This window comes from Grammomys surdaster, unplaced genomic scaffold, assembly GCF_004785775.1.
Source record: "Grammomys surdaster isolate TR1022 unplaced genomic scaffold, NIH_TR_1.0 185, whole genome shotgun sequence".
Classification (NCBI taxonomy): domain Eukaryota; kingdom Metazoa; phylum Chordata; class Mammalia; order Rodentia; family Muridae; genus Grammomys; species Grammomys surdaster.
In genome coordinates, this window is record NW_021604630.1 from 16,753,583 (window position 1) to 16,766,510 (window position 12,928).

Consider the following 12,928-nt stretch of genomic DNA (forward strand, 5'->3'; position numbering starts at 1 on the left):
TGTGTGTGTGTGTGTGTGTGTGTGTGTGTGTGTGTGTGTGTGTGTGTAGATATACATACCTATACAAATATATGTAGATATATGTAGATATACATACCCATACATATATATGAAATCATCTTTTGTCATATTTCATACACCTATGTGGTGTAATTTGATCCTATGTGCCTCAGTTTCCCATGCTTTCCCCCTCCCATCTCAGCCATGGAATGAAATTTAGTAAGAAGTCTGACCTGATTCTTAAACATTTTCATCCACATCCAACAGCAAATTTACAAATTACTTTCTGACCTGCAGTGATGCTTCATTAATTAGCCTGGCAAAGAATGGAGGCAATGTTTGTAGATAATTCCCCATAGGTCACTTACATCTGTACATATTTTTTCGACAGAGTTTATATTCTAGCCTATGTTTAAAGCATACTTGTATGGCAGGCAGCCAGATACTGAGATAACATCTCCTACTGGACAGATCTTGCGCTCTTTGCTAAAATAAAGATAACTTTTACATTGGAGGCAAAGGTTAGACACCTTTAACCCACTATAAAATACTGGCATTTCTTCATCCCAGAATGTCCAGTTGTGACATAGTCCCCATAAACTGCTCACATGTGTCCTTGGGATTTGAGACCAAAATAAATCCCTCTTCCTTAAATTATTTCTAGTCAGGTATTTTCCTTAACGATGAAAAGTACTCCCTCAAATTGGGAAAGTTTTATTTCTGTAAGATTGACATGTCTTTGACATCTAGTTTTGATTATAGTCAGACAGATTTCTCAATTTTTATTTGCTCATCCATTCCCATTTCTTTCATCTGTAAACATGAAAGGCAACTGTGTTTCAAAACACTGATAGTCGATGGGGAGGTAAAATGCATTGACTGAGGTTAGAGAGATGCTTCAGATGTTAAGAACTCTGGCTTCTCTTCAAAGGACCTGGGTACAATACCCAGCGCCACTGTGGCAGCTCACAACTGTCTTTAACTCCAGCTCCGTGGGACCTGACTCTCTCTTCTGGCCTCCATGCAAACAGTACACGGGCATACACATACAGGCAAAGCATCCATACATATAGGATAGTAATAAACATCTTTAAATACATTGGATATCCTTCCAAACCCTACACAGCAATCAGTTATTTGACCAAATTAGACTTGATATTCATAAGGAGAGAAATTAAAACACATAATAGCAGTGCAGCCACAGAGAAGACTGAACAAAGAGCCCTAGACAGTCTTCTCTTTGATTCTAACCAGTACTGTTTACTCCTACAGAATCCATTCATATGTACAGGAAATCGAAGGGACATTATTCTCTGGGGAATAGCGATGTGGGCAGTGGTGTTTATACTGTGCTCAGAGTTCATCATTTCATTTCTACGAGATAAATTTTGGCTTAACCAAAAGGAAAAAAATGTCAAACCATTAAATAGACATATTTAAAATCTACTCTTATTTTCCTTAAAAATGAGTTTTTCCTTTTCCCATTGTTTCATTCTATTAATTTACTTTTCACTGTGTTTTCAGAGGGGAACCAGGTATGGTTGCACACACCAGTGCTCCAAACTACTCAAGAAGTTGAGGTAGAAGGACTGCTTTCACTCAGAAGTTTGAGCCTAGACTAGACAACACAGAGAGACCCAGTTCAAAATAATCAGAATGGAAAACTACATACACATGTAAGTAGGAAAAACATAAAAACAAAGTTTAAATATAAACATTCTCAATTATACTGTCATTTATAGGTGAATATCTTATAATATGTTGTCCTGATGTCTTATTAAGATACAAGAATTAAAAAATTAAAAAAAAAAAAGATACAGGAATTATCAGAGACCTACTATTCATATCATAAATTCTACGGCACACACTAAAGAGATTAGGGTAAAATATAAAATAAGACATTTTAAATTGATGAAATGAGTCATGTTGTCATTGGAATAGGCACAGCTTTCTACCAAGATGTGAAGTCAGCTGAGGGTGGTGGTGGTGGTGGGAGGCACACCTGAAATCCCAGCTGTCTTAGTTAGGGTTTCATTGCTCTGAAGAGACACCATGACCAAGGCAACTCTTATAAAAGACAATATTTAATTGAAGCTGGCTTACAGTTTTAGAGATTCAGTCCATTATCGTCATGGATGGGAAGCATGACGATGTGCAGGCAGACATGATGCTGAAGAAGCTGAGAGTTCAACATCTTAATCCAAAGGCAGCCAGGAGCGGGGGGACTGCCTTCTCTAGGCAACCAGGAGGAGGGTCTTTTCTGCACTGGGCAGAGCTGGAGCACTAGCAGACCTCCAAGCCCACTCCCACAGTGACACTGTTCCTCTAAGAAGGCCACACCTCCTAATAGTGCCACTTCCCTTGAGTCAAACGTATTCAAATCACCACAACAGCGCTTGAGGAAGCTGGGACAGAAAGACAGTTAAGTACCAGGCCACCCTGAGCTATATATAATGAGATCCTGAGTTGAAAACAAAAAAATGAAACTAAACGAAGAAAAATCCCAAAGTCATTGAATGTTTAGTATCATCATTACCTATGACTGTGTGACACAAATGGTAGAAACATTTAAGAAAAACCAGTTCTGACCTGCATAATGCCTCTTGCCTCCAAGGTCAATGAAACTGTTTTCCTGTCCTTTATCCAGGAACTGGACTTCCTTCTCATCCAAGAGTTGTGCAATCATGGCCTGCTGTTGTTTGACCCGGGTCTCAAGTTGGTACACCTGAGCCCTGAGCCTCACCTGCTCCTGCAAACAGTTCTCATTCTCGAGGGCCTGCAAAGCAATGTGCATCTCAAGTTCTTGAAATAGACATGTTGCTAATAATCTAGATAATCCTTGATGCAATTTTGTCTCCTACTTCTATTTCAGAATGCTATTTCAACTAGGGAGCTGTTTTATTTTTCCAATAACTATGAATAAGTTGGTCCTTTGTCTTTGGGGACTTGTAAACGGAGACACAAGTTCATTGAAATCACCTTCAGGTCATCTTAGTAGTATATATGCCAACAATGGTCAATATTAGCCTAAGTCCAATGCTAGCTACTATAGCCAGTTTTGAATGCCTAATAGCAGGTGAAGAGGAAATAGCACAGCCAGCTTAAAAACATTTCACTGATTTGCTGTGGGTCCTGATTTTTATTTTTTAAGTGTTTAAATGTTACTATGTGCCACACGTTTCCACAGAACTCTCTCATTCCTCCCACCCTTAGGTTTTAGTAGTAGCAAGTTAACAATAGGTTCTCTGGAAATTAAAAAGAAACTCCATCTCAAAGCAGGGCGTACTGATACAACAGTCTGCCCAAGAGGCTTACCCAGCTCTCCCTTCCCATTATCAAAGCAACGGTGAGGAGGACGAGGCTGCAAATCTCCCCCATTCTTCCCACTGAGAGAACTACAAGAAAAAAGAATTCCTCATGAGACCAGATAAAGTTCCAGAGCACCTGAGGGTTAGCCAGAAATGTATCCCCTACTTACCATCCAGGCTTCTGACACACAAAACGATGGGAATCAACCCCATCAAAGCTTAGAAAGAATTGAACCTGCTCAATGACACAGACACACAAAAGGGTTCAGTTTCATCAAGGGCTCAAATGTGCCAATTCATGAGAGAGTCGAAAGGAACAGGCTCCTTCTGCAGAGAGACCTGGTTCCATATTTTGGCCCAGCCTGAGGAAATTTTGGGATAATATTTTTTGTTTATTTGGACATGCAGGTGCTAAATGAACAACAGATAATGATGTGAAATACTAGTTTTTTTCTGAGACAGGTTCTCACTATGTAGTCTCCTGGTTGGGCTGGAACTCCCTGTGTATGCCAGGCTAGCCTTGAACTCACAAAGACCTACCTGTCTCTGTATCTACCTCCCAAGTGCTGTACATTGTCTTGATATCTTAATATATAGGCAAGAAATCATAACAATGTAAGATCTTTAGTCCTGCTTTATTAAATTTGTGGAAGAAATGTTAACGTTACAGCTGCTGTTCCTTTTCCCTCTCACTTTCCTCCTCTCTCCTCTCTCCTCCTTTCTGCCTTCTCCAAGGTCTCATTATGCAGCCCAGGCTGACATCAAGTTCAAGACCCTCCTGCTTCTATATAGAATACCTGGCTTCTGTTCCGCAAGGTTGCCTTTTTTAGGGCTGAATATCAAACCCCAGGAGCCTTGTGCATTCTAGGCATGTTCTCTCCTGCTAAGCTATACCTCTAGCTCTTTCAATCAATCCTGACGTCGTGACTCCTGTTGAAAACATTTGTTCATATTCAGTAACTTCCGGATGCTGTTGCAATGCTGAGTTTTTCATAAACTTTAGAAGCGAATGATAGAAAACCGCTTGCACAGTTTTAATTTTTATACACAATTCCTGCTGGAGTAAAAGTATTTCTTGATAGAACATATGACTGCTACTCATTTTCACCAACTGCTTCATCTACCTTATTTTATCAAAATAAATGGTTCCTAAATTGCGTAAGTCACTGGGACCTGTAGGGAGGGTGGGGGAGATGACAGATAACAGCATAGATATGACAAAGGATGAGTCATCTCAATTTCCAAAGATAAAATTCAATGTCTATAGGTAGTAGCAGTAGCAGTAGCAGTAGCAGTAGCAGTAGCAGTAGCAGTAGCAGTAACAGTAACCTTAACAGTAGTAATAGTAGTAAGACTTTAGAATTTTGTTCCATTCTGTTCTGTTTGTTGTTATTTTGCACTTATTTATTTAGACAAGAGTCTATAGCCCAGACTGGTCTGGAACTCCCTCTGCTTCGCAGGCTAACCTTGAACTTGGGGGCAATCCTCCTACTAAACTAAGACTACAGGTGTGAGCCACTAGACTGTGTTGAAGACTTCCAGGTGATTCCAGTGAATAGCAAAATTTGAGCACGGTGATTTTACTTTTAAATGACTATTCAAATCCATACCTACAAAAGGTCTCAGTTCCCCCGGCATCAATAAAAAGTGGTTCTAGAATGTCAAGGGCATTGATCAATGAAATAGATTTGAGGACCCATATACAAACTCAGCTTTCTGCAGACGCCTGAATTTTGATGAAGAGGCCAGCAACACACGTTTGAGAAAAGACACTATCTTCTAAAAAACGATACTCGTCAAACTAGTTAGCTAAGTGCAGAGGGATAAAATTGGATCCTTATCTCTCACCCTGAACAAAACTCAATTCCAAATTGATCAAGGACTTCAAAGCAAGACCTAATACCCTGAATCTCAAAGAGGTCATTGGCACAGGAAATAACTTTATGCATAGGATCCCAGAAGTGAAGATCCAAAATTGATGAATAGGGCCCCATGTAACTAAAATGCCAGGGCAAAGAATGTGATTGTTTGAGTGAAAAAGCCATCTATAGAATGGGGAAAATCCTTGACAGAGGATTACTATCTAGAGTATACAAAGAACTCAAAAATTAAAACATCAAGGAAACAAACAACCCAACCTAAAAAAAAAATGGAACACGGAACTAAACAGAGTTCTCAAAGGCAAAATATACATCTAAATGAGAAACATTTTTATTTCAATAGACTATATTCCTTTAATTTTTAAACATAGCAAAGGATAAAAAATCTCAATTTAATACCCAACACTTTATTTGATGATCTTAAAAGCATTGAATTCTCAATAGCTGTACATCTAGAGAAATGTTTTGTTTTAATGTTCAACATGCTTGGCCATTATGAATAGACAAATTAAAACTACTTTGAGGTTTCATCTTATTCCTGTCAGAATGGCCAAGTTAAAGAAGAAGAAAACAAATGGCAACACATGCTGGCATGAATACGTGGCTGGTGGTGGGTGGAGTGAGAATTTTGGTTTCTTTAAAAACCCATTAACGTTATGCAAATATGTTTTTGTTTTAATTCCAGGTGTGGGATATGGGATACTTCAGATTGTCCACAGCAGCTAACTATGATTCAACCTTTAGTCTGACAGGAGTGTGGTTCTGCCAGCTGAAGATATTTTATGTTCGGAATTCTGGAGACTCTTGAGAGGGTATAAAAATGCCCTAGCTCCAAGAGGCTGCAGGAGCTCCTGGTCCCTGCTGCTGCTGTTTGCCAGTCCCTGTTGTTTGCTGGATTGCTGCCTGTTTCTGGTTGTGGATATCCTGATGATGGAAGATTGGTTTTCCTCCAAGGAACCTGATGCCACTAATCATCAGGAAGTAGTCTAAAGTGATCTGTTCACCTTTCCCCTCTAACCTTCTTTCTTGCCTACCTAGTATTGGGGTGGAGAAGGGTGGTAGATAAAAGAATCCAATAAAGTAGCTAAGAAGTACGGTTACAGGTAGGAGTATAACTGGTCTAGCCACTGTGGAAATCAATGTAAAGAGCTAGAAATAGACATGCCATAAGATCCAGCGACATCACTCTGGAGCAGATACCCAAAAGACTCTATGTTCTGCTGTTAAGATGTGAGTTCACCATGGTCATTGCTGCTCTATTCACGATAGCTAGGGAAGGAAACGGCTCAAATGTCCAACCACTGATGGATGGATAATGAAACCCTAGGACACTGATACAGCAGACTTTTAGTCAGCTATTAAGAAAGATGCAATTATGAAATCTACCAGTAAATGGATGAAGCTGGAAACAGTTATTCTGAGTGAGGTAACTCAGACCCCAAAAGATACATATCTCATGTTTTCTCTCACTCGTATATATTTCCTTTGGATCTTAAGGTATATGTGTTTCCTCTGGAATACTCATAGAGATTACAAAAATTAGAAAGGGGCCACTGGTAGTGTCACTTTTGAGGGTGGGAAAATACTCTAGTGTGCTACAAAGGATTAAAAGGGAATAACGGAACAGGAAAAGGTAGAAACAAGTGATGACTACATTGAAATTGTGTTTGTTGACATGAGAGAATTCACACATACATGAATTCAGACCCTATGATTACATAAATAAAACCCACACAAGATTAGCCCAAAGGCCAAGCATGGGAAGGAGAGGGTGTCACAAAGTCCTGCCTTTGGCTGAGGAGCTATTGGTAACTGGTACCCATGAGGGAGAGTTAGCTTTTAGAGATGTGGCCCCTGGGAGACTACCTGTGCTCAAGTAGGTGGTCCTACACCCATTCACACAGAGGCAGAGGTCAGTGTGTTTATTTAAAAATGTATGTGACATTGAGAGGGAAAGGTAGTGAGGGGGGTAAGGAAATGATGGATTTGATAAACTTTCAAAAATACAAACATTAACTAAAAACTTTTTAAAAATATAAGCATTAAATAAAAACTTTAAAATGGGTAAAAAGTGCTTTGTAAGATATATTTGTATACAATATATATTAGCTTTTTATGCATATATAACTATCATATATTACATAACAGATATAAATATTGCTCAGATATCAGCAAAATGTCTGAGAAGTAAAAAGACACTTGCTAAGAAGCTGGAGGACAGGCCCTCCATCCTCAGAACTACATGATGGAAAAAGAGAAGGGATGCCCGAAAAATGCCCTCTGACCTGCATACATGCTGGCCTGCACACGTGCACACATGCTACATACATAAATAAACAATTAGGGGCTGGAGAGATGGCTCAGTAGTTAAGAGCACTGAGTGCTCTTCCAGAGGTCCTGAGTTCAATTCCCGACAATTGCTTGATGGCTCGTGACCATCTGTAATGGGATCTGATGCCCTCTTCCTGTGTGTCTGAAGACAGCGACAGTGTACTCATATACATAAAATAAATAAATCCTTTTTTAAAAAAATAAATAGACAATTGAAAAAAGGTTTTTTTAAATTAAATCTTGCTTAGCATTATGCTTAGTAGTAACAAATTTTAAAGCTTTTGACAGGTGTCTGTCTCAGTTTTCTAGTGTTACCAACTCAAAAGCAGCCCATCCAAAGCAGCTCCTTGTCCGGTAGTCTTTAAATAAAGCAATTTCAGAATGTAACGTCTTTTTCAAAGGGCTTATGTTAAAGTGACTATCAAACATATTCTCAGGAATATGCTGTCTTCTAAATTTATGCATCCTGATTTGTAATTCTACCCAATATATACTTCATTATGGAAGAATTTGGGGGGAGTACTACAAATACTTCTTTGAAAACCTGGTTTGGGCCAGGAAATGACTCGGCAGACAAAAGTATTTTGCAGAAAGCCTTGTGTGATGACTTAGGTGAACAACATCCCCTATAGTCTCAGGCATTTGAATAGTTGGTTGCCAGTTAATGGCATTCTTTAGATAGGTTTAGAAGGTGTGGCCTTGCTGGAGGAGTTGTGTGTCACTGGAGGCAAACTTGGAGGTTTCAAAGCTTCTAACTATTCCTAGTTTGTTCTCTCTGCTTCCTGCTTCTGCCTCAAGCTGTGAGCTCTCAGCTTACTGTTCCTGCTATACCTCTTACCTATCTTACAATCATGCACTCTAACTATAAGCCCAAATAAACTCTTCCATGGGTTGCTGAGGTCATGGTGTTTTATCACAGCAATAGAAAAGTAACGAATACATCTGAATCTGGTTGCCTAAAGGATGAGAGAAGCTGTAAGTATACCACCAAGTAATGCTATGTGACCTTGCTCTTTAATGTAAAACTATTGGTTGAATAAAGATACAGGCAACCTATAGATGGGCAAAAGAGAGGTAGGTAGGGTTCGGTTTCTAGGCTTGGGGTTGGAGGAGAGACCTTGATGGGGAGAAGAGGATATATGATAGAGAGAGAAGATGCCATTGGGTAAGGGATTGTGAGAACTGATCATGAGAGTTGGCCAGTTGCAGTTAAGACTGTCCAAGGAGAAATATGGCAAGTCATATCTCAGTGTTATTGGCAGGGAAATATACATAGAGGCTAGATATCTGTTCAGCGCTAGTGCTTTTTTTAAATAAATGTAAAGGCTTATTATAAATGTAAAATATAAGTATAAAATAATTATAAATATATATTATCTGTGAACTGAATGTTCGAAGGCAGGGTAGAAATCCCTGATCGAGATTAAAAAATTAATACAACATTCTGTGATTGGATACAGCTGCACTGCCAATCCAGTCTTCATTACTCATGATAGTAAACCATCCTTATTCTGTACATCTAGTTCATACTAACATCATCCTGTCCCTTATCATTCACTAAGATTGGTTGTATTTTTTTATAGTATTTTTGCTTCAGGTATTTTGAATTAAAAATCATTAATCTTTAACATTATTATAAAATTATTCCTTGAAATTATCTTCAAGTATCTGCTTTTAGGCTGTCTTATTCAATATAAATTATTTTAAGGAGGTGGGGCATGCAGTTCAGTGGCAGAATATGCCTCTCATGAATAGGGCTCTTGATTCAATTCCCAGAACCTAAATAATTACTCAGTAAGTCATATTCTCTCTCTCTCTCTCTCTCTCTCTCTCTCTCTCTCTCTCTCTCTCTCTCTCTCTCTCTCTCTGTGTGTGTGTGTGTGTGTGTGTGTGTGTGTGTGTGTGTGTGTGTGTGTTTGACTTTTTTTGTGGAAGGGTCTGACAGTATAACTCTTGCTAGCTTGGAATTCTAGTGTTGACCAGGTTGGACTCAAACTTGCAATAATCCTCTCGCTTCTGCCTCCCAAATGCTGTGTTACTATGTTACCATGCCCATTGCTGACTAACAGAACTTAGCAAATTATACTGCATTAATCTTAAAGGCAAAAACATCTAACGTTAGAAAAGCGCTATGGTAAGTGTCTTTTATAAGTAGAATCACAAAACAAAATATGTTAGTAGCATATAATCTTGTTTAAACGATATGTTTTGAATGGGCCATTATGAGAAGACAGAAGATAAAATAAATGTAAAAGAAGGAACTCTGCCAGGCAGGCGGTGGTGGCGCACGCCTTTAATCCCAGCACTTGGGAGGCAGAGGCAGGCGGATTTCTGAGTTCGACGTCAGCCTGGTCTACAGAGTGAGTTCCAGGACAGCCAGGGCTATACAGAAAAACCCCGTCTCGAAAAAAACCAAAAAAAAAAAAAAAAAAAAATTAGTGCCTTACCCAGCCACCATCGGGAAAGCTTCCTCCTGCGAAAGATGGGAAAGAATACGGAGACCCACAGCTAGACATTATGCAGACATTATGCAGACAGTCAGGGAGTTTGGAACACTCAGCACTAAGCAGTGTGTCTCCATCAAATCCCTCCCCTCAGGCTCAGGGATCCCTTCAGAAAAGGAGGCAGAAAAAGTGAAAGGCCACAGGGAATATATGATACCAAAATAAGGCCCAAATCAATATGATCCGATCACTATGAACTCAGAGACCAAGGCACTATGCATAGAGCCTGCATAGTCTGCAACAGCTTCCAGGTTAGTGTTTTTATGGGATTTCTGAGTGTGACAACAAGTGGGTCTCTGTTTCCTGTGCCTCCTCTTGGGGGTCTTTTCCTTCTTTCTGTCTTGTCAACTGCAATGGGCTCGTTCTTGTTTTTTTCATATCACATTATTTTATATTGATCCCTTAGAAGCCTGATTGTTTTCTAATGAGAGTCAGAAAAGGAGTAGATCCAGATGACAGGGGAGAATGGGAGGACCCAGGAGGAGTAGAGGTGGGGTAGGAGAAACCTTTCGATAAAATGAAAAAGAAAAAAATTAAAAGAGAAAAATTATCGATAGCACTATATTTTCTAAGTTAGCAGTCATACATGAGCTACGACACTAATGCAGACGGTGAAAATATTACCCGTAAGCACAGCCTGAGAGACCCATGATAGGCTGCTTTTCCACACATGCCCACATTTTCTGAAAATGGACCATAACTATAGCCTTGTTTTTTATACTAAGAATTTATATATTTTCTAAAGAGGTCTAAAAAGCTAAACCTATTTGATCCCCAAATAGTTGAAGAAAAGCATTTGGGAAGCCCAAATATCAATGAATGTGGTCTAGTCTGTTTTCAATTCTGTAGGCTGAAATGGAAACTTCTATTGTGAACTCCCCATCCAACTCACTCAAAGTACAAAGAGACTGGAAGCTAATTAAATTCTAAATCTCTCCTTCAAATTGTAGCTCTGCCTTACGGTCCATCATCCAGATCTCTCTGGAAAGCCTCTTTGAGGTTACTTTTTGAGTCCTGGTGTCTGTCACTTACTACTGTCAAGGAAAAAAAAAGTCACCATTATTACAGTCTAGTCAGGAGTCCAGATAATAACTTACCTCAAGTCAAAATGAATCAGTGCTCAGCTAGGCTCGGTCTACACAGGGCCTCCCAGAAACTTCTAACTGAAGTCAGAATTACAAATGCTTTTCCCCATTATTTGGTTAGATGCAGGCAAAGTTGACTCTGGCTTTAATCCAGAGACAGTATGAGGAAATCAGTTTAACTGGAAGGAATACAAAAATAAATAAATAAATGGAGGGCAAACCCAAATACTCTTATATTTTCAATTTCTTCTCCTTGCAGGATATTTTATTGGATTACATATCTGTATTTCAGCAATTCATACCTATGTTCATCCAGAGAAGTTTGTACTTTATCCTAAAAGCCAAGCGCATCTGAAGCTTTGTCTTACAAATGGTAAAAGTTAACAAACTGCTACCTGCAAAGAAGGAAACTAAAGGATCATTTGGGCTAAGACGGGGGCAGAGGCTGCATTTTTCTTAGGTAGGAGAACACCACCACCACAGGCTCATAATGGACAAGACAGAACCATTGGTTTACTTGGTCCTTTTAAGTTATAACTTTTCTTTATTCTTGAGAAGTTCAGACATGAAAACATGAAATATGACCATATCCACCTCCCATTCCCTCCCAAGTTTCCCCATGTCCTCTAAAGCACGTCGACCTCCCAACTTCACATTTTTTTTTTTTTTGGTACCACCCTTATTCCCATCAGAGCAGTGAGTACCTGCATCGATGTGGGACTGTCCATTAGCAACAGTGGTCTCTGATGTGTAAGATTGTGACACTTACTCCCTGTAAGCGGTGCTCTGCGTTAGGTGTTCTTTTTGTTTTTAAAGCCTCTAGTGCGGTGTCTAATGTGTAAAAGGTAACTTTATCAGTTCTACTAATCTCGTTGTGTAACAATTTCAGACTGGAAACCAGGTGATGGCTTCTCTTCGTTCTGACGTAACTCAAGCAGTTGTTTGACTTTTGTTCTGTTGCCCCCTATTTCTTAACTCAGATTCCAGTAAAAAAGTAGAGTGTTTTCTTTCTGTCCTTTGTTACTAAGTGGAAAGCTTTGCCGGTATTTGACCTTCCCGTTAAACACTTTCTGATGATTGACTTAGAAAATTCGGAAGTTCTTATAGGAAAGTCAGTCCTGATGTCTTAAAAAAATAATAATAGACTTCCAGTCTGGGCCCATGCATAGAGCATGTCACAGGCAGCAGCTCAGCACCCAACCCCAGAAAACCAAGAGAAAGAGGGACTCCCAGGAGCTTTAACTCAGGCAGCATCCCAGGTAAAAATGAATCACCCGTGATGTCTGCTGTTAGAAGTTCTAATCCAGATGCTGGCCTTATACTATTCAGACCTTTGAAGGACCACTGACAAGAACATCAAACAGCTAAAGATTGACATCACTAATCTGAAGAAATCCCTCGTTTCGCTGTCTGAAGAGACCTCCTAAAATCGCAAAGATCCTTATTGGACTTGATTTATTCTATTATAATAGAAAAGGCTGTGTACAGCTCTTGACTGTGTACAGCCCTTAAAGAAGGTTGCCTTTACATAGACAAGACAAGAAGGGTTAAAGAGAGCATGAAATAGGTCAGTGAAGGCCCTGAGAAAAATCAGAGAGAGAAAGAGACAGATGAATGCTGGTACAAGAATTGGTTTTCAGCCTCTCCAAGGTTGTCAACCCTATTTCCTCCCATCTTGGGACCATTATTTGGGTTCTTTTTGCTTTTTTCTGCTGGTCCCTGGCCCTCAAATAGGCAGACTAACTCTGTGATACAGCAGATAAATAATTTGGTAGCAAAACCTACTCAGATACATTATCATAAGTCAGCTATGGAGGACC

General features: G+C 39.5%; 1 protein-coding gene across 1 annotated transcript in view; it reads right to left on the reverse strand.

Annotated features, from left to right (window-relative positions):
- Nucleotides 1–11,942, reverse strand: part of Fgl1 (fibrinogen like 1) — a 28,840-nt gene extending 16,898 nt beyond the window's left edge. Inside the window, exons 1-4 of the mRNA XM_028768234.1 lie at nt 11,813–11,942; nt 11,121–11,287; nt 3,316–3,395; nt 2,590–2,776 (exon numbers count right to left, since the gene is read on the reverse strand). Of these exons, the coding sequence (XP_028624067.1) occupies nt 2,590–2,776; nt 3,316–3,378 (250 nt within the window). The 5' untranslated portion in view covers nt 3,379–3,395; nt 11,121–11,287; nt 11,813–11,942. The remainder of the gene's footprint in view (nt 1–2,589; nt 2,777–3,315; nt 3,396–11,120; nt 11,288–11,812) is intronic.
- Between the last annotated feature and the right edge of the window lie 986 nt (nt 11,943–12,928).